This window comes from Hemitrygon akajei, chromosome 12, assembly GCF_048418815.1.
Source record: "Hemitrygon akajei chromosome 12, sHemAka1.3, whole genome shotgun sequence".
NCBI lineage: Eukaryota > Metazoa > Chordata > Chondrichthyes > Myliobatiformes > Dasyatidae > Hemitrygon > Hemitrygon akajei.
The window spans coordinates 25,395,395-25,416,343 of NC_133135.1; the positions used below are offsets into that span (position 1 = coordinate 25,395,395).

Sequence of the window (20,949 nt, forward strand, 5' to 3'; positions counted from 1 at the left end):
GAACTGGAAAGACACCGCCAATACCTTCTTTGCCAAATCCACAAATTCACAATGGAATGCTGGGAATACTAATAATTCCCAGGCCATCCTCCCCAGTACTGTGGCCTTGAAAACACTCAGTTGTGTTGGGCAGGCCGAGTCATTCACGTGCCCAGCATACGGCTCCTGAAGCAAGTCAAGTCAAGTTGAGCTTATTCTCAAGTGCCTAAGGTATGGGGAGGGAACTTGCTTACAGCAGGTATTTAGGTACTGACAGCACAGAGAACACAAATCATGCATAAATTACACAAGACTGAGACGTAAGAGATAAATAAGCTGTTGCAATACAAGAACTTAAGAGGCCGAGGAGGCAAGTCCACAATAGTGCAAGGGTGGTTTGTTGTGTTCCATTGTTGAGGTAGGGTTAGGATTCTGCAGGTCAGTTCTAAAACCTGATGGCTGTGGGAAAGAACAGACTATTTCATCATTCATCACAGCAAGAAAATGCCAGATAGACAAAGGAAAGGGTTCATGGATGTGTTCAAAGCCTCCTTGAAGAAATGGAATATAGTCACTGAATTAGAGTAATAGAGTTGTACAAAACAGGTGCAGGTCCTTTGGGATACCATGGTCAAGCCTTCCTTTCATCCCCTCTACACTCATCCCATTTGTCCACTGTATCCTTCTTTGACTTCTGGGAATTCCAGCCCAAACAGAAGGAGCTTTCAAAATGGTATCAAAGACCTCATGCCCATGAACTGAGAACATGTAGAACAAAAGGCAGAAGGAATGCATCTCTTCACAATGAATCCACCCCACCAGACATCTCCTGCCTTATATTCTTCTCAACGGCCTTAACAGTGGCCTCTGAACCCACAGAATGGAGTGGATAAAGTTATCCTTGACCACTAATGTCTGCCTAAGAAGAGTAAAAGATCTTCCTAGAGGGAAGTGTTTCACTGTTGGAAATCATTTTTCCTTCAGAGGAAACTTTAAGTCTGTCTTTTCAGTTCAAAGATCCCATGACATAATTTCAGTGATGAGACAGATGGTTATTCTCACCACGAACATTTACCTTTCATACAAAATACCACAAAAGAATATCAGGGGTTAATATATAACGTTTGCTATAAAGATGACACCATTGAGCGCGTGTTCAGAGCCATCTACCAGCTTGCTGCTGCTCTAGGGAGTAGTCTGTGTGTGATGGTCTTCCTTTCCCTCTCCCTCTTACTCTCTCCCCCTTGCTCACTGCTTCCGAGGAAAGGCTCCTGTGTTGGAATGATCTCCCTCACCCCTGATGCTTCTGGAGGATGGTACCGAAATTCTGGGTCTACAGTCTGTGGACTGGACTGTGGTTCGATTGGACTCATTCAATTTTGTGCTTTAATACTCTATGTTATCATCCATTCTTCTTGTTGCTTTTTGCACGTGGGGGCTGATGTTCTTGTTCCCTTTCGTGCAATTTGCTTTTATGTCATGTTGGGGGGTGGAATTGATATTTTTCTTGGTACGGGTTCCAAGGTTTTCTCTGTTTTCTGGCTGCCTGGAGCAGAAGAAATCAGGATTGTATATTGCATACATACTTTGATAATAAATGTACTTTGAACTTTGTTTATGAGGTAAATTTGGATGCTGCATTTGCTAAGAAATAGCAATGACAACATTTTGACAAGAATAGATTGACAATAAAATATTTTGGCACATCAAATAATGCACATTAAAGACAAAATAAATGCAAGAGCTTTATTACTAGATGAAAGAACTAGTGATATAATGAATAATTCTTTAAAAAAGTAAATTCTTAAGTAATAACAATATAAATATATAATGATTCCTGTTTATAAAGCTCTTCATTGAATATTGATATTTGAATTCTCTAGCAGTTTCTACATACCTCTGTAGCAAACTGTTGCAAGCCACCTATGTTAATAGCTCCTTCTTCAGTTGCATGTAAATTGCATCCTCCCACGCAGAGGTCTGATGTTGGACATACCATCCCACAAGTTAGACCAAGGGGATTGTCAGACAGAATGGCTTTGGCAGCACCATAGTAATTCTGTCAACCAATTAAAAAAAGACTCAGAAATAGTGCACAACATATTAAGAGTTCCTTATTTCACACTAACTAAACCTTATTAGCGTGCTGTTTATTAACAGTGAAGAGATTTCAAAACAGAAAAATCAATGCTTTAGAGCAACAAAAACTAATTCAGGTGGCCGTGCAGAAGGCTATTCAAGAACAGAAGTTAGACTATAGGAAAGGATTCTGAATGTGCTCAAATTTATAGAAGGAGAGAGATGATGGGCTAGTTAGGAGATCAAGGGAATGAATAATCTACTTCTACTGCAATGAATTATGAGGGGTACAAATAGGGTAAATGAAGTAGGCTTTTTCCACTAAGGTTGTGAGGGTCTACAACCTGAGGTCATAGGCTAAGGGTGAAAGGTGAAATGTTTAAAGGGAACATGAAGGGAAACTTCTTCACTCAAAGGGTTGTGAGAGTGTGGAATGAGATGCCAGCAGAAATGGGGCATGCAAGCTCAATTTCAATGTTTAGGAGAAGTTTATATAGGTAGATGGATAGTAGGGTAGGGGTATGGACAGCTATGGTCCCGGTCCAGGTCGATGGGAGTAGGCAGTTTAAATGGTTTGGTATGGAACAAGTGGGCCGAAGGGCCTGTTTCTGTACAGTACTGTTCTATGACTCTATGACTCTTCAAAAGCCCTGATGAGTTAGCAACAGGTGGAGTGAGACGGGGCAGCGATGAGTAATAATACAACATATCTCGGTGATAAAGTGGATGTGGTGTGTAAAGCTAATCTCATATTCAGATAATAAGGCAGCAAACAGTCTGGTTCAACTGCCAACAGCAGTCAAGGAAAATGGTGAAGCTTGTGACCAAGGGGTGGGTTCTGTGTTAGGGTTTGGAATCAACAAGTTTGGTCCTCTCAGTGTTTAATTACTGTGCCTTATCCAGCACCAGATATCAGGCAAGCAGCCTGGTGTTATCGAGAGTATAAGAGAGGTTGTTCAACGAAGTTGGCTGTGCTGCTGCACTCACTGAATCCGATCAGTTAAGACATTTGAGCTGCTGAAGAAAGAGAGATGAAACGAGATGGGCATCTTTGTGAAACTGCTCCCACTTCTCTTGATTGATTGGAGTTCAGCCTCCCACACTTTCAAAAGTATGTTGAATGCTGGCTGCACTGTGGTGGGCACTAAAATCGTGGGTTTCCGTCAAGCCCCTCAACCATCAGGCTCCAAAGGGATAATTTCACTTGCTCCATCTCTGACTGTTCCCACAACCTATGGACTCGCTATCAAGAACTCTTCATCTCGTGTTCTCAATATTTATCACTTATTTACTTCTTCTTATTAGTATTACTTTTTTTCTTTCATTTTGTATTTGCACAGTTTGCTGTCTTTTGCACATTGGTTGCCTGCCCTCTTGGCATGGTCTTTCATTGACTCTGTTATGGTTATTGACTTTATTGAGTATGCATGCAAGAATGTGAATCTCAGGGTTGTACGAAAATGGTGACATATGTGTACTTTGATATACATTTACTTTGGACATTGATGTCTGCGTGAGGAACTCACAACTGCTGTGTCATTGTTAGTAGGAGGTACCAAGTAATCTTGCTGGGGTAGCCACAAGATGGATAAAAGTCTGCCATGGAGGTGAGGGAAAACACAGGAAGGGGTAATTGGTAAACTCGTGTGCATAGGTACTTTCATTTCAAATCACTTGCCCCAATTGAGTGCCATGCTGTGTGGAATGGCACAATAAAGGAGGCAGATCATGCAGCATGGGGCTCAAATGCTATATGAATTCATGGGTTGCAGACAGAGAAGCAAGAGCCAGCGATGAAATCTCCATTACCCTGAACACTGAAAACTGAGGCAGGAAGAACGATATGTGGATAAGTGCAGAAACAGGCCATTTGGCCTGACTGGACCATGCTGAACAAGATGCACTAGTCCCATTTCCCAGTGTTCGGCCTTTCCAAACCCTTCTAATCAATGTACTGTAGCTGTCCAGCTGTCTTTTCAAAATTGGTATTACACCTACTTTAATCACTTCCTCGGGTTACTGATTCCACAAAGATACCACCCTTTGTGTAAAAAAATCTGCCCCTCAACTTCCTAGCAAATCTTTCCTCTCTCACATTAAACCCATGACCACTACTTCTAATACCCCAATGCTGAGAAAAAGACTTGGGTACATTCACCCCATCTATGCCTCTCATGATTTTATATACCTTTCCGTCTCCTACTCCCTAAGGAATAAAGCACTAGCCTGTCTAACCTCTCTCTATAACTCAGTGCCTTAAGTACTGGCAACATCTTTGTAAATCGTTTTTGTACTCTCTCCAGTTTAACAACATCTCTCCTATAGCAAGGCGACAAAAATCAAATACAATATTCCAAGTGCAACCTCCCCAGTATCCTACACAACCTCACCGTTACCTCCAAATTTTTATACTCAATATCCCAACTTATGAAGGTCAGCATTCCTAAAGCCTTCTTCACCACCATTTCTACCTGTGATTCCACTTGCAGGGAACAGCCACTTCGACTCCATGGTCCCTTTGTCCTACAACACTCCCCAGGTCCTGCCATTCACTGAGGAAGTCCTACCTGGATTTGATTTTCAATGATGTTATGCCTCATACTTATCCGAATTAAACTCCACTTGCCATTTCTCAGCCTACTTAACTCAGCTCATCAAGATGCTCCTGTAATTTTTGATAACCTTCTTCATCTATACCACGTACATTAGTGTGGTCTGTAGATTTACTCACCGTACATTGTACATTTTTATCCAAATCATTGATAATAGATGACAAACAACGATAAACTCAGAACCTGGCGCTGCAACACACACCTCGTCTATATCATGGATGTTTTAATTGAAATGTTATTGATAATCACTGCATTCTTTGTTTTTTATAGGTGTACAAACAAGATAAGTTGCACCTAAATGCTCCAACTTAGGCCATTAATAATGGAAATGAGCACTGCATCACCTCTGATATCATTTGATGCATGACTGATGCCATGAATGCATCAGCCATGCTAAGACTGTTGGAGCAATAATTCGATGTGTTCAGTTTCACTCAGAAATGGTCTTACCTATAGCATAACTTGGGGAAATATGCGTTAGTCTGCAACTAGTGCACAAAAACACATGCAAATCATGTAAAATACACAAAATGCTGGAGAAACTCATCAGATCAGGCAGCATCTATGAAGAGGAATAAAGAGCCAATAATTTGGGCTAAGACCCTTTATCAGGACTCCTGATGACTGATCTTCACATTCTGATGAAGGGTCTCAGCCAGAAACATCAGCTCTTTATTCCTATCTATAAATGCTGTGTATATATTTTATAAGTGTTACTCTGGATTTCCGGTATCTTCAGAATCAGTTATGCTTATGATATGCAAGTGGATTAGTTCTAATCTCGTGTTTTATTGTTGCTTCTATTGGTTAAGATACCAGTTATTTTGAAAGAATTTGCTCTGATTTAAATTAGAACAAACTGAATTAAAGAAAATACATATATTAGATTGTTATCCCTAGTGGATTCCTGTGTGTTTTGTTTTATCAGCTTGCTCTTTTGGACAAATAAATAGTACATTCAGCATTTCTGATGTAAATGAAGGATCATTTCTGGTTAGATTTTCAACCAGAAGCAAATTCCTTAATGCCACAAAGCTCGCAGGTCAATGGGAGCTGCGCACATCTTGAGAAAAATTTTCAATCCTCAACAGAACAGAAATAAAATGGATGTGTTTGACCTGAGGTTTACCACCCCATTACTAATCCCATGGCATCCAAAAGTCAACCTCTTGAACTGGTTAGGTTCTTGCGGCTTTGCTTCAGGAATTTAATTTTGGTAAGCTTTACTTCACATCATTTATCCTTAAATGCCAGTCATTTCCTACCTTGTTTGCAATGCTGGTGATAAATGACTTTATGTCCAGATTAGTTGGACAGCTCTTCTGACAAGGAGCGTCAGCACACTTCAGGCATCTGGAAGGCAAAGCAATCTGGTCAAGAAACATCAATTACAAAAAATTGTTTGAGTCCAGCTGAGATAAAAAATGACTCCTCCCACCAAATGAACAAGACGAAGAAGTGAATTCACATTTCTGTGAAGCATGAAAAATTCCCAACAGACAACAAATTTCACCTTGGCCTAAAACCAGCTACATCTGTATCCATAACATGTAGCAACAAGAAAACAGCTCCTAGGAGCAAATCAAGAGAATATTATTTCAATCTTGTATGTGTAAAACCGAAACACATTATCAAAAACAATTCCAATAAATAATGTGACCAATATATCAGATCAAAGCATGTAGAATAATTTGATTTCATTATACTTGTGTAATAAAGCATTTAAAAAATCAAATGTAAAAGCCCAGAATATTTTGATAAGTCATGGGCAATAATTTGACAAATATTATGGCTTAGTTTACAACAAACCACCTTTTTGCGAATTATACTCAAATACTGAGGAACCAGTGAAATGTAGCTGGATAGCAACATAAGCAATAATGGCTCTAAACTTATGACCCTAACCATCAAGCACCCATTTACATTAATATAAAACTAAACCAATTTGCCAATGACACAATGATTTATGGCAGAATCTCAGATGGTGACGAGGTGTACAAGAGTGAAATAGTATGGATGGTTGAGTGGTATCACAACATTAACAGTTCATTCAAGTCAGTAAAACCAATGAACTGTGGACTTTAGGATGAGGAAGTCGAGTGAACACACACCAGTTCGCATTGAGAGGTCAGCAATGGAAAGGGTGAGCAGTTTCAAGCTCCTGGGTGTCAACATCTCTGAAGTTCTATCCTGAGCCCAATATAATGATGCAATTATGCAGGAGGCTCTTCCCGATGCTATACTTTATCAGGGGTTTGAGGAGATTTGGTACGTCAACAAAGACATGAGCAAATTTCTACAGATGGGAGTAGAGAGCATTCTGACAGGTTACATCACCATGTGCTATGGAGGAACCAATGCACAGGATTGGATAAAGCTGCAGAGGCTTACAAACTCAGCCAGCTCCATCATGGCCACTAGCCCCCCCAGCAACAAGAACAGATTATCTCAAGAAGATGTCATCCATCATTAAGGAACTCCATTAACCAGGACATGCTCTCTTCTTATTACTACCATCAGAGAGGAGGTAAATGAACCTGAAGCGACACACTCAATGTTTCTTCACCTTCACTATCAGATTACTTAACAAAGAATAAACCAACCCATGAACACTTACTCACTATTTTTGCTCTCTGTTGCACTATTTATTATACATATACAGTGGCATGCAAAAGTTTGGGCGTCCCTGGTCAAAATTTCTGTTACTGTGAATAGTTAAGTGAGTAGAAGATGAACTGATCTCCAAAAGTCATAAAGTTAAAGATGAAACATTCTTTTCAACATTTTATGGAATTATTATTATTTTTGTTTTGTACAATTTTAGACTGGAAAAAAAAGTAAAGGAGCACCATGAAAAAGTTTGGGCTCCCAACAGATTTGAGCTCTCAGATAACATTTACCAAGGTCTCAGACCTTAATTAGCTTGTTAGGACTATAGCTTGTTCACAGTCATCATTAGGAATGGCCAGGTGATGCAAATTTCAAAGCTTTATAAATACCCTGACTCCTCAAACCTTGTCCCAACAATCAGCAGCCATGGGCTCCTCGAAGCAGCTGCCTAGCACTCTGAAAATTAAAATAAATGATGCCCACAAAGCAGGAGAAGGCTAAAAGAAGATAGCAAAGCATTTTCAGGTAGCCGTTTCCTCAGTCTGTAATGTAATTAAGAACTAGAAGTTAACAGGAACGGTGGAGGTCAAGTTGAGGTCTGGAAGACCAAGAAAACTTTCTGAGAAAACTGCTCATAGGATTGCTAGAAAGGCAAATCAAACCCCCGTTTGTCTGCAAAAGACCTTCAAGAAGATTTAGCAGATTCTGGAGTGGTGGTGCACTGTTCTACTGTGCAGCGACACCTGCACAAATATGACCTTCATGGAAGAGTCATCAGAAGAAAACCTTTCCTGCGTTCTAACCACAAAATTCAGCATCAGAAGTTTGCAAAGGAACATCTAAAGAAGCCTGATGCATTTAGGAAACAAGTCCTGTGGACTGATGAAGTTAAAATAGAGCTTTTTGGCCGCAATGAGCAAAGGTACTGTATGTTTGGAGAAAAAAAGAGTGCAGAATTTCATGAAAAAAACACCTCTCCAATTGTTAAGCACGGGGGTGGATCGATCATGCTTTGGGCTTGTGTTGCAGCCAGTGGCACGGGAACATTTCACTGGTAGAGGGAAGAATGAATTCAATTAAATACCAGCAAATTCTGGAAGCAAACATCACTAGTACTACGTCGACTCAGGCCTAGGGGGCCCGGCGTCGGGCAAAGGCAAAAGGCAAACATCACACCGTTTGTTTAAAAAAAAAGCTGAAGATGAAAAGAGGATGGCTTCTACAACAGGATAATGATCCTAAACACACCTCAAAATCCACAATGGACTACCTCAAGAGGTGCAAGCTGAAGGTTTTGCCATGGCCCTCACAGTCCCCCGACCTAAACATCATCGAAAATCTGTGGATTAGACCTCAAAAGAGCAGTGCATGCAAGCTGGCCGAAGGATCTCACAGAACTAGATGCCTTTTGCAAGGAAGAATGGGCAAAATTCCTCCAAACAAGAACTGAAAGAATCTTAGCTGGCTACAGAAAGCGTTTACAAGCTGTGATACTTGCCACAGGGGTTGTTACTAAGTACAGACAATGCAGGGTGCGCAAACTTTTGCTTCGGGCCCTTTTCCTATTTTGTCATTTTGAAACTGTAGAAGATGGAAATAAAAAAGTAATCTTGCTTAAAATATTAAAGAAATGTGTCGTCTTTACCTATATGCCTTTTGGAAATCTGTAGCCTAAGAAATTTGCACAGTACTATAGTTATTTTATGTATTGCACAGTATTGCAAAACAAATGTCATGGTATATGTGAGTGATGATAAACCTGATTCTGATATGGGTCTATATTATGGATTGGAAGTAGGAAGGGGGCAGGGACAGGGGAATCATAGTTGGAAAAAGGGGGAAAGGAGAGGGATACACCAGAACGACATTCCGTAATGATCAATAACCCAAGTGTTTGAAATCAAATAACCTTGCCTGGTGTTTCAGGGCAGGACGTGTCTGCACCCGCTCTATCTCCACACCCCTAGCACCCCTTCTCTGCCACCTGTCTCACACCCCTTTCGCTGTGCTCCACCCTCATCATTTCCAATATCCTTTGCTCCCACTGGATTTACGAACTCGCTCTCCACTTCATGTTGACAAATACGGTACTGTGCAAAAGTCTTAGGCACCCTAGCTATATATATGTGCCTAAGACTTTTGGACTGTATGTATATACAATATAATGTGTAATGTTCAGTATTTTTATGTATTGCACTGTATGCTGCCAGAAAACAATAAATTTCATGACACGTTAGTGACTCGTAGCCTGATACTGATTCCTTAATTTGTTCACCATCTCATCAACTTCCTCCAGATTCATCCTTAAAAAGGGAAACTCACGTGTGTGCCAAGCAACACATTATTTTTGGGATGCAGGATATAACTGGAGCTTCCATGAACTCTATCACCGGCTGAACGTGCAAACTCCACACAGGGAGCATTGAAGATCAGGACTGAACCCAGGTTGCTGGTGTTGTGAAACAGCAGCTCCTGTGGATATTACACTATGCCACCAATTAGGTGCAGAATATTTTTCCTGAGGTCTTGCAAATTTTACATCCAAATCTGATTACAGTTAGGCATTGTACCAATGCACTTAAGCTACCAACCACCTAATCTTTGTCAATCTCCACCAAAATATGACATTATAATCAACTTGTATGACTGACTTCCTGTAAACTTTCAGGGAACCATTTCCTGGTTTGGTAAGTTAATGATTCAAGGTTCAAGTTCTAGTTCTTCCAATATACATTTAAAATTTACTCAGACTGGCCACATAAAATATTGATTATGCTTTCAGATCTAATCATGTTATTTTGACTTGGTTTAAATCATTGAATCATAGAACTGTCACAGTACAGTTTATGAGAGTTTCTATTCAATCGCATTTTTACACTCTTTCTCCCTGCTCCTTCAAATTTGTATCCCTCAGAGCAGTTCAATTCTCTTTCGAGAGTCCTGATTGACTCTTCTTTCCCCAACTCTCCTGAGAGTGAATTTCATATCACTAAAATTCTCTCTGTATAAACTATTTTCTTTTCATGTCCACAGTATCCATTTCTTTTGAATGGTGCCCGGTCCTTCTCCTATCATAGAACGTAAAACAGTACAGCATAGGAACATGCCCTTTAGCCGAAAGTAAGATATAGAGATAGGAACAGAATTAGGCCATTTGCCCCATCTGCTCTGCCCTGCCATTTCATCATAGCTGATCCGATTTTCCTCTCAGCCCCAATCTCCTGCCTTCCCTCCTTAACTCTTCATGCCCTGTATAATCAAGAATCTATTAAGCTCTGCCTTAAATATACCCAAACACTTGGCCTCCATAGCCACTTTTGGCAATGAGTTCCACAGATTCACCACTCTGGCTAAAAACAACTGTGTCATACATAATTCTGAATTAAACTAAATCCCTTCTGCCCGTACATGATCTGTAAGCATCTATTTCCTGCATATTTATGTGTCTATCTAACAATAACAACTGTTGATTCTGCTTCCACCACTACTATTCCAGGTCTGTGTAGAAATGAATGGGAAGCGTTTCCTACTTTTTAAGCACATCAAAATCTGTTATGATATTGTGCACTTTGATCAATCTCCTCTCATCCTTCTTTGCGCAAAGGTAAACAATCTCCAGATCTTCTTGCCTAATTTTGTTCATTCATTCAGCTCTGGAATCATTCCATTCATTTGTCCAGCCCCTCTCTAGGACATCCATATCTTTTTAATGGTGGCACAACCAGTGACTCATTGAGCTTAAATCTAATTTCTCTGCTTTTGTACATAGGCACTCATCTCTGTATAACAGTTTATGAGTTTGTCTCATAAAATCAAATCATGAATAGTTGGTCTGCATATTCAGCCAGCAAATTGTAAATGGCATGAGGATTACAAAAGTATGTTCGTGGACACATAGACGCTCGGAAGCCAGTTTAGTGAATACGTATGGAAGCTGATCCAGGTGAATTTCAACGAGAAATAAGTGAATGATCTGATTCAGAAAATCCTGTCATTGCACCATGCCATCCAAAGCGAAACCTATGCATTTCCAGCATTTTCTGGAAACTTCAGGAACCCTTTTATGCCGTGTAAAGAACATTTGCTAGATATTTTTGTCAATAGGGCTTTGTCGACACTTTTCACTGCTTTGGTAAAGCAGCCAGCGTAATCAAAGACCCAACAACTCCGGACAAGCTCTCTCCCTCCCCCCACCTCCTGTCAGGCAGAAGATGCAAAAGCCTGAAAGTATGTCTCACCAGGCATAAGGACAGCTTTGACCCTGCTGTTACAAATCCATTGAATGGTCCCCTAGGCTCTTGACCTCACAGTCTACCTTGTTATGCCCTTCCATCTTATTATCTATCTGCACAGCACTTTCTTTGTAATGGTAACACTTTATTCTGCTTTCTATTTTTGCTTTTCCTTGTACTATCTCAATGCAATGATGCGATGAAACAATTTGTACGCACGACATTCAAAACAAAATTTTTCACTGAATCTCAGAACGTGACAATAAACCAACTTACCGAAGATTAAATCAAGAAGTTTTGAATCAGTGCTTAATATACAGTACATTCTCCACCAAAAGTGCATTATTATAGCAAAGCTTTAAACATTATTTTGAATTTTTATTATATTTTAGGACTTTGTTTTTCCCAGAAAACTGGAATTGCTTGCTGTAAAAAAAAACAAATTCTGAAACAACAGGTTGCCAGATTGCTGGGAATGAAACCTCATTTTAAGGCAGAGGTTCCCCTTCATTTGTCATGCTCCATGACAGAGATTTCTTTACTCCTCCTTTCATTTTCCATATAAGATAAAAAAAAAGTGAATTAAAATTATTTATTCTTATAATTGCAACTCACCCTTCTAAACTTACAATGCCTCCCCATTGAATTATAGCCTGCCTCTGCAGTTTTATATTATAATGACTGTTCTATATACGTAGAAAGATAAGCATTATCTAACTGAACTGAACAAAAAGATTGACAGTTTGGCAACTTCCTCTGATGGGTAGAATTAAAAGCAGGGGAACATTAACTTAAAATTCAATCTAGGTTATTTAGGAGTGAAGTTGGGGAACAGTTTCCCCAAATGATAGAGTGGAACTCTAGAACTTTTTCATTAAGGAATTCAGAAATTGAAATTTTCAAGAAAGATATCATTACAAGGCATTGGGTGATACAGACTATGGGCAGATAAATGGAATTAAATGTTAAACCACCCATGAACCAACTCAAAGGCAGAAGACGCTTGAGGTTAGTGAGTTTCTTCTGTTCATTGCACATTACTATAATGTGCTACAGAGATGTAACAAGGTCCTGCAGAATTCAAACACCCAGCAGCTATCAACATATGAATTCAGAACACTGTTCATTCAACCATAAGAGAGATTTTTGCCCACACTATTTTCCATAATAGCACTGATTTATTCACTGGTAGTAACACACACTTGTGCAGAAATTCATCTCCCCTTAGTAGCATGAAATGTGGGACAATGCACTCGAACTGCAAGATCATTCCACTGAATTTCTAGGCAAATATTCCTCAAGATGATATGCATACTAATTTCAATAATGACATATTAAACAAGTTCAAATTTAGTCTGCTGGTATGAATGTGGCATTTATGCCTAATAAATATTCAGACTTTGAAGCACGACTAGTTAATTGGATTTTCTTTCTCAGTAGCACAATTGGTGTTTGTAATTAATATGTTAGAATTTTGTGCACTGCTATTAATATTTCCCAAACAAAATGAGCGCCTGAGTGAAATGTCACTCTGTGTAGATGGGTCAGGATCTTCTGTTCTCTAGGAGAAAAGAACAGTGATGATGAGGGGATCATTTGCTGCAAAGGAACAAATATTATTGGACAGAGACAGCGGGTTTTATCAAGGGGAAAATCGGTGATACAACTCCCCTGAATTGTTTGCTAAAATGGCAGCGAGCTTATTGCATAAATTGATGGGCTATTTATGCTAGTTCATCACGAGCCAAGAAAAAAACAGCCTCCCATCCTCAACCAGTTATGTTTGGCAGAACATTCTAACTCAGGAAGAGCATTTTTTAAAGGGAAGAGTCTCTGCTGACCTGGTTTAATTCCATCTATAATTTTATCTGATTGTGAACCTTTTTGATACCAAGCTCCAAGATGCCCAGTTACCTGCACATTCGCAGCTGTGTAAAACAAAGGCAAGGGAGAAAGTCTAACATAAGACAAAGAAGCAGAATTTGGTCCTTTGAGCCTGCTCCACAATGATGTGTGTTCTGACAAAGTACGATTTTACTGTATTCACTTCGCAGTTCATATGACTTTGCAGTCAACCATATTCATGTCAAATAATTCTGTAAAAGTCATGATGGTAACATGTTTACATACACTTCACTCAAGACCAAAGCATAATTATATAAACTACCAGAAACCTTTGTCTAAATACTTTGTTTGAATTGGTCAATGGTGATTCTCAATGCCATCATCAGAACATCAACCCTCTTCAAGGTGCAAGATGATTACTTCCTTCGCAATTTCTGTGAGTTCTGAGGTGGTGGAGGAGACCAATAAGTGTACTGGCACTGCCATTAGCTAATCATTATCACATGTACTGAGATAAGATAAGATTAGCTTTATTTGCTACTTGTGCATCGAACCATACAATGGAATCTGATGCTTGTGGCAACAGTGCAAGGACCGTGCTGGGGATAGCCCACACGTGTCACTGTGCTTCTGGTGCCAGCGTAGCATGCCCACAACTTACTAACCCTAAGCTGTATGTCACTGGAATGTGGAAGGAAAGCGGAGCACCCAGAAGAAACCCCAGCGGTCATGGGGAAAACATACAAAGGAATGTAGAGGGACCTTCTGATCCCTGGCACTGTAAAGCATTGCAGTAGCCATTAAGCTACCCCGCTGCCCTTGTGAAAAGCTTTTCTTTTGTGTTGCATCCAGACAGTTTACGCCACACATAATCACAACAAGGAAATAAAAAGAAAGAGCTCCAGAGAAAGTGCACTGCAAGTGGAAAAATGAAGTGCAAGGGACACGAGAATGTAGATTGGGAGATCAGGAGATCAAGAGTCCATTCTTTAGCAGATGAGGGGTCAGTTCAAGGGCAAACAAGAGAAAGCCTGCAGATGCCAGAAATCAGTCCTGATGAAGTGTCTCAGCCTGAAATGTTGACTGTACTCTTTCCACAGACGCTGCCTGGCCTGCTGAGTCCCTCCAGCATTCAATCCAAGAGTATGATAACAGCGAGGCAAAGCTGCCTTTGAGTCTGGCAGTTCTACCAGAGGCTTCACGGTGGCACAGATCCAGGAAACTGTGATTGATCCTGAGCACACGTGCAGTTTACAAGGATTAGTACATTCTCTTCAAGACTGTGTAAGTGTCTGCTGCATGGGCCAGTTTATTCCCACGTCCAAAAGAGGTGAACTGCATATCACCCCTTGGTTTAGGAAAGTGCCACCACACAATAAAAAACAAAGGGAAGTGAGTAGAGACAGTAAACTGAGCAATGTATTCTCTCAACTCACTTTCCTTCTCTGTGTTTTCATATAGCTGCGCAGCAAACTCTAGAGAGAACAAAGTGCACAGGAGATTGCTCTGGTCAAAAAGGTTTTATGGGGTGAGTGGATGGCGTGGATTTTTACTTGACAAAGAGTGCCAGGGGTTTCAAGTACACTTTAGATGCTCTTCCGTTTTGAGTGGCCACAAGGAATAGATTTGCAGAAGCTGGTGAGAATCTCACATTTTAGCCCAGGATTCATTCACAAGATCTTTGAATTATTTTCTCTGGCCACCCGGTAAGCCAATCCTTTGCCATGATCAAGCTCAGAGTAGAGTGACTTCCTGAAGCTTTTTGAACGTCTGATGTTGGGCATGCAGACATTGTAGTTCATCTATTTGAATCAGCTGAGGGCAATTTGAAGATGGGAGACGATGCTGATACTGCGTCACTTAACCAGCCAGTGGAATTGGAGGATTTTGCAAAGAAAATATCATCAACTTGTGAACCATAAGAATGCTCCCATTTACAAATGGAGTTTTCAAGGGAACAGACACCCAAGTTAAAAAAAAAATACTCAATTCTTATTTCATTAATATTGGTTCATTAATATTAATACCCTTGGGTTAGGGTATCCAAGGAGGGCTAGCATCTCTGGTGAATGGATTTGCTATGTCCATTCTGGGGCAGCTTACTCATCTTTGGTCCCCACCGGACACTCAGCGCTCACCTGCGGCTCAAAGTAGCTGTTCGCATGTGACAGCAGTGACACTCTGGTGCACTGCTTCGATAGGCAGGCTAAACCAGATGAAGCCAGTTGGCAGACTTCACACTCCAGTGAGAGAGAGACATGTCTGTCTAGTGGCTGGGCGGATGGGATCAACAGTGAGATCCAATAGCTTTTCCCCTTTAATAAACTATCCTGCTTACAGGTTTCCTGTCATCATAGATGGACAACCAACTGCACTGATGTATAAACCATGCCAATCTGCAAAAAGCTTTAGAATTTATTACATGTCACAACATATGTTAAAAAATAGAACCTAGAACAGTACAGCACAGGAACAGGCCATTCAGCCCACAATGATGTGTTGAATCTGCTAAAAAGCAAATCAGAAACACCCAAACACTGATCCCTCCAACCTGCACAATGTCCATATCCTTCCAACTTTCTTACATCCATGTACCTATCCAAACATCTCTTAAAAGCCTCTAATGTATTTGTCTCTATCATACCAGGCAGTGCATTCCAGGAATCTATGAATCTCTGAGTAAAATAATTACCCCTCATATCCCCCTTGAACCTACCCCCTCTCACCTTCAATGTAAGCCCTCTGGCATTAGATGCTCCATCCGTCCACACTATCTCTGACTCTCATAATCTTGCAATTGCCGGCGGTTGGTAAGAGTGGGCTCCATCACCTCCAACCCTCTGACTCTCAACACAGGAGTCCCTCAGGGCTGCGTACTGAGTCCCCTCCTTTACTCCCTATATACCCATTGTATCGCCACCCACAGCTCCAATCTGCTAATTAAATTTGCTGATGACACTACATTGATTGGCCTTATCTCAAACAATAATGAGGTGGCCTACAGGGAAGAAGTCATCGCCCTGACACAGTGGTGTCAAGAAAACAACCTCTCCCTCAATGTCGCAAAAACAAAGGATCTGGTTGTGGATCACAGGAGGAATGGAGATGGGCTAACCCCTATTGACGTCAATGGATCTGGGGTTGAGAGGGTAAGTAGCTTTAAGCTCCTTGGCATCCACATCACTGAGGACCTCACGTTGTCTATACACACCAGCTGTGTAGTGAAAAAGGTGTAACAGTGCCTCTTTCACCTCAGACAGTTGAGGAAGTTTGGTATGGGCCCTAAAATCCTAAGAAATTTCTACAGGGGTATAATTGTGAGCATCCTGACTGGCTGCATCACTGCCTGGTAAGGGAACTGTACCCCCCTTAATCACAGGAATCTGCAGAGAGTGGTGCAGGCAGCCTAGTGCATCTGTAGTTGTGAACTTCCCATGATTCAGGACATTTACAAGGACAGGTGTGTAAAAAGGGCCCACAGGATCATTGGGAACCCCACTCACCCCAACCACAATCTATTCCAGCTGCTACCATCCGGGAAGCGGTACCGCAGCATAAAAGCCAGGAGCAACAGGCTCCGGGACAGCTTTTTCCACCAGGCCGTTAGACTAATTAACTCACGCTGATTTGAGTGTATTCTATGTTACATTGACAGTTCGATTTACTATAAATTATTATAAATTACAATAATTGCACATTTAGATGGAAATTTAACATAAAGATTTTTACTCCTCATGTATGTGAAGGAAGGATCTAAGAAATAAAGTCAATTCAATTCAATTAAACTTCTATCAGATCTCCCCTCAGCTTCCGATACTCCAAGTTTAACCTCACTTGCTCTCTGTAAAACAAATTAACTTTTTCCGCCAATGATACTGCTCAAGACAAAGTAAATGGGAATATAGAAGATAAATATTCTAGTAAGTTTTCAGTTGCTCCAGGATATTGCCACTTCTCTGCAACAATTCAAAACTAATTCAGACAAGTTCATAGCTTCCTAAAGTGGCTACACAGCTTGATAGGGTAGTTAAGAAGGCATATGGCATGCTTGTCTTTATTAGTTGAGGCATTGAGTTCAAAAGTCGAGAAGTTATATGCAGCTTTATAAAACTCTAGTTAGGCTGATTCTGGAATATTGCATACAGTTCTGGTTGCTCCATTATAGGAGGATGTTGAGGCTCATTGAGGGTGCATTGGAGGCTTTCCAGGATGCTGGCTTGATTAAAGAGCATGCTCTACAACAAAAGGCTGGACAAACTTGGGTTGTTTTTTGCTGGAGCAGTGGAGGCTGAGGGCAGATCTGATAGGGGTTTATAAGATTATAGGAGATATAGATAGACCAGACAGACAAAATCTTTTTCCAAGCATTGAAATGAGTACCAATGAGTATGCATTTAAGTGAGAGGGAGTAATTTGAAAGGAGATGTGAAGGGGAAGTTTTTTTTTTACACACAGATTGATGGGTGCCTGGAATGGGCTGTCTGGGGTGGTGTAAGAGCCAGAAACATTTTAAGAGATGTTTAGATAGGAACGTGAGTGTGAGGAACAGATTAGGATATGGACATTGTGTAGGCAGAACAGATTAGTTTAATTAGCCACTTGATTACTAACTTAATTGCTTCGGCACAACATTGTGGCACAAAGGGCCTGCTCCTGTACTATTCTGTGTTCTATTTTTGGTTGCAAAGACTAAGCATTTGGAGTCCTGTGTTCACCTTGATTTATGAAGACAAAGAAATGCTATTAAGTGTTTGCATTCGTTTCTTGGATGAGCCTGAAGGCAAGGGCCGATTTACTTTTTATGATAATTATACTCAGAGAGTAAAATAATCATGATGGACTTTAATCTACATGTGACTGGGCAAACCAAATTATCATTCCATGCTCTATGGCTCTACGACCAAAAAACTGTATGGAGGAAAGTGTATAAGAGATAGCCTGCCAGATCACTATGTTAAAGAACCAACAAAGGAACAGACTATTTTAGATCAAGTGTTGTGCAATAAGAGAGTGCCAATAGATGATTTGGTAGCTAAGACTCCTTCAGCGAATAACTATCATAATATTGTAGAATTATTATCTACAGACTATTAATGATTCAGTTAAGTCTGAAACCAGCATGTTAAACCTGAATATGAAAGAATGAGGTGCAGGTTGCTGTTGTAGATAGGGGAACAACATGAAAAGGCAATAGCTCTCTATCAAAGAATTAGCACATAGTATATAAGTTATATATATGACCTTAAGGCAAAATAAAAACAAGAAAAATAGTCTGATGTGGCTGTCGGAAGAAGTTAAAAAATAGTATTAGATCAAAGGGAAAGGTTTATACTGTTGCCAGGAACAAGCAAAGCCTGGGGATTGAGAAAATTTTCTGAATTCAGCAAGGGAGAACCAGGACATTAAAAAGGAAATGGAATGCCAGAATAACAGGCCAGCAAGAAATATAAACACAAATTAGAAAGTGTTCCACTGATATACAAAAAGGAAAGGAATATTTGAAACTAATCTGTTTCCCTTCTGACTGAGTCAGAAATCGATGACTAAGTGACAGGAGAGTGCTTAAACAATATTTTGCGTCCCTTTAGAACAGAGACGAGGAGGAATTTCTTTAGAAAGTACTGGGCCAGATTGAAAAGATCAGCGTGTCAGGATTGGAGGCAAGGGACGGGCCAGCACTGCTCGCTGATCCAAGAGGTTTAATTGTCTTTGCACTGAACTTCAGTTTGCTGCTCCACAAGATTTACTCATCTCTGCGCTGAACTGAGGCTGGGGCCTGCAACTAACAGGCTTCTGAATCTGCCTGGCTGAGGACTTACTTTCGTGGACTTTAGTTTTGAATGCTTACTTTCACTGCTTGCACAATTTGCTTATTTTTCTTTGCGCATTGGGTGCTCGGCAGTCTTCTTATGTTTTAATAGATTCTCTTGGGGTTCTTTGTTTTCTGGCTCCCTGTAAGGAGACGAATCTCAAGGTTGTATAAAATATACATACTTTGATAATAAATGTACTTTGAACTTCGAACTTTTGGTAAATCCTTGGAATTCATTGCCACTGACAGCTATGAAGGCCAAGCCATTGGGTATATTTAGAGTGGAGGTTGACAGAATCTTGATTACTGAAGGTGTCAAAGGTTACAGGAAGAAGACAGGAAGATGAAGGATAATAAATCAGTCATGAGGGAATGGTGGATCAGACTCGATAGGCCAAATGGTCTAATTTTATTCCTATGTCTTATGGTCTTATGATGTTCTATTTTGCATATGTTTTCAGAGAAGAAACTACAAAACATTTGTTGGAAGTAAGGCTACACCCACAAAATGCTGGAGGAACTCAGTAGGCCAGGCAGCATCTATGGAAAAGAGTACAGTCAAAATCTCGGCCCAAAATGTCGACTATACTCTTTTCCATAGATGCTGCCTGGCCTACTGAGTTTCTCCAGCATTTCATGTGTGTTGGCTTGGATTTCCAGCATCTGCCAATTTTCTCTTGTTTGTTTTTGGAAGAAGGGAATAGGTTATAGTAAGTCAAGGACTCAGAGAATCAAGTATCATTAAAAAGCTGGTAATGGAAGTATTAATGGAGCTAAATCTCCAACTTTTCATGAACTCCATCTCAAAAAAATTGAAGATGAATTAGTTGTTCCCTACTAATATTTCAGAGATTTGAGAACAGATCAGGAAAAACTAAATGTAACCCTATTATTTAAGAGGAAGAGGAAAATCAGAGAACTAAACCCCATTTATCCCAACATCAATAACTGTGAAAATGATGGCAGCAGCAGAATTAAGCAGAGTCAACATGGATTTATGAATCGGAAATCATGTTTGACAAATCTGTTAGAGCATTTTAAGAATGTAACGAGCAAAGTAGACAAAGGCAGACCTGTTGACATAGTATATTTCATAAGATATCACACAATTCAGTGCATTCCTAAAGAAAACTGGAGCACATGGTGGTGGGGTAATAAATTGTTCTTCTGTGATTGGTTAACAGACATGACAAAAAGTAGGAATAAATAGGCTTTTCTTTGGATTAAAAAAAGATGTGATTGGTAGTCTGCTAGGGGTGGTCAGTGATCTGTAAAAGCCACAGCCGATCACAATTAAATGATCTGAGTGAGAGTGTCAAAGTGTAACGTAGCCAAAATTGCTGCAGATACAGAAGTGTGCAGCAGTGGGCAATGTGGGCTGAAAGGACGAAGCAGATGCAAAAAGGCCTCAGCAAGATATAAAAATGCTGAATGAGGATTCAAGGAGATAACAGATGAAACAAAACTGTGAAAACATTTTCATCTCTCAGAAACTGGTTGGAAAGCTGAGCCTACTGGGTCTGAACACCTCCCTCTGCAACTGGATCCTAGACTGGGAGACCTCAGTCAGTCCGGATCGGGAGCAGCATCTCCAACATCATCACACTGAGCATGGGTTCTCCCAGGGTTGTGTGCTCAGTCCACTGTTCACTCTGCTGACCCACGACTGTGCTGCAACACACAGCTTAAACCACGTCAAGTTCGCTGATGACACGACCGTGGTGGATCTCATCAGCAAGAACGACAAGTCAGCTTACAGAAAGGAGGTGCAGCAGCTAAT

General features: G+C 40.5%; 1 protein-coding gene across 2 annotated transcripts in view; it reads right to left on the reverse strand.

Moving 5' to 3' along the window:
* Positions 1-20,949, reverse strand: part of LOC140736808 (dihydropyrimidine dehydrogenase [NADP(+)]-like) — an 888,868-nt gene that overhangs the window by 546,081 nt on the left and 321,838 nt on the right. For both annotated transcript variants that reach the window (XM_073062742.1, XM_073062741.1), the window contains exons 4-5: positions 5,936-6,023; positions 1,877-2,038 (exon numbers count right to left, since the gene is read on the reverse strand). In XM_073062742.1, the coding sequence (XP_072918843.1) occupies positions 1,877-2,038; positions 5,936-6,023 (250 nt within the window). The remainder of the gene's footprint in view (positions 1-1,876; positions 2,039-5,935; positions 6,024-20,949) is intronic.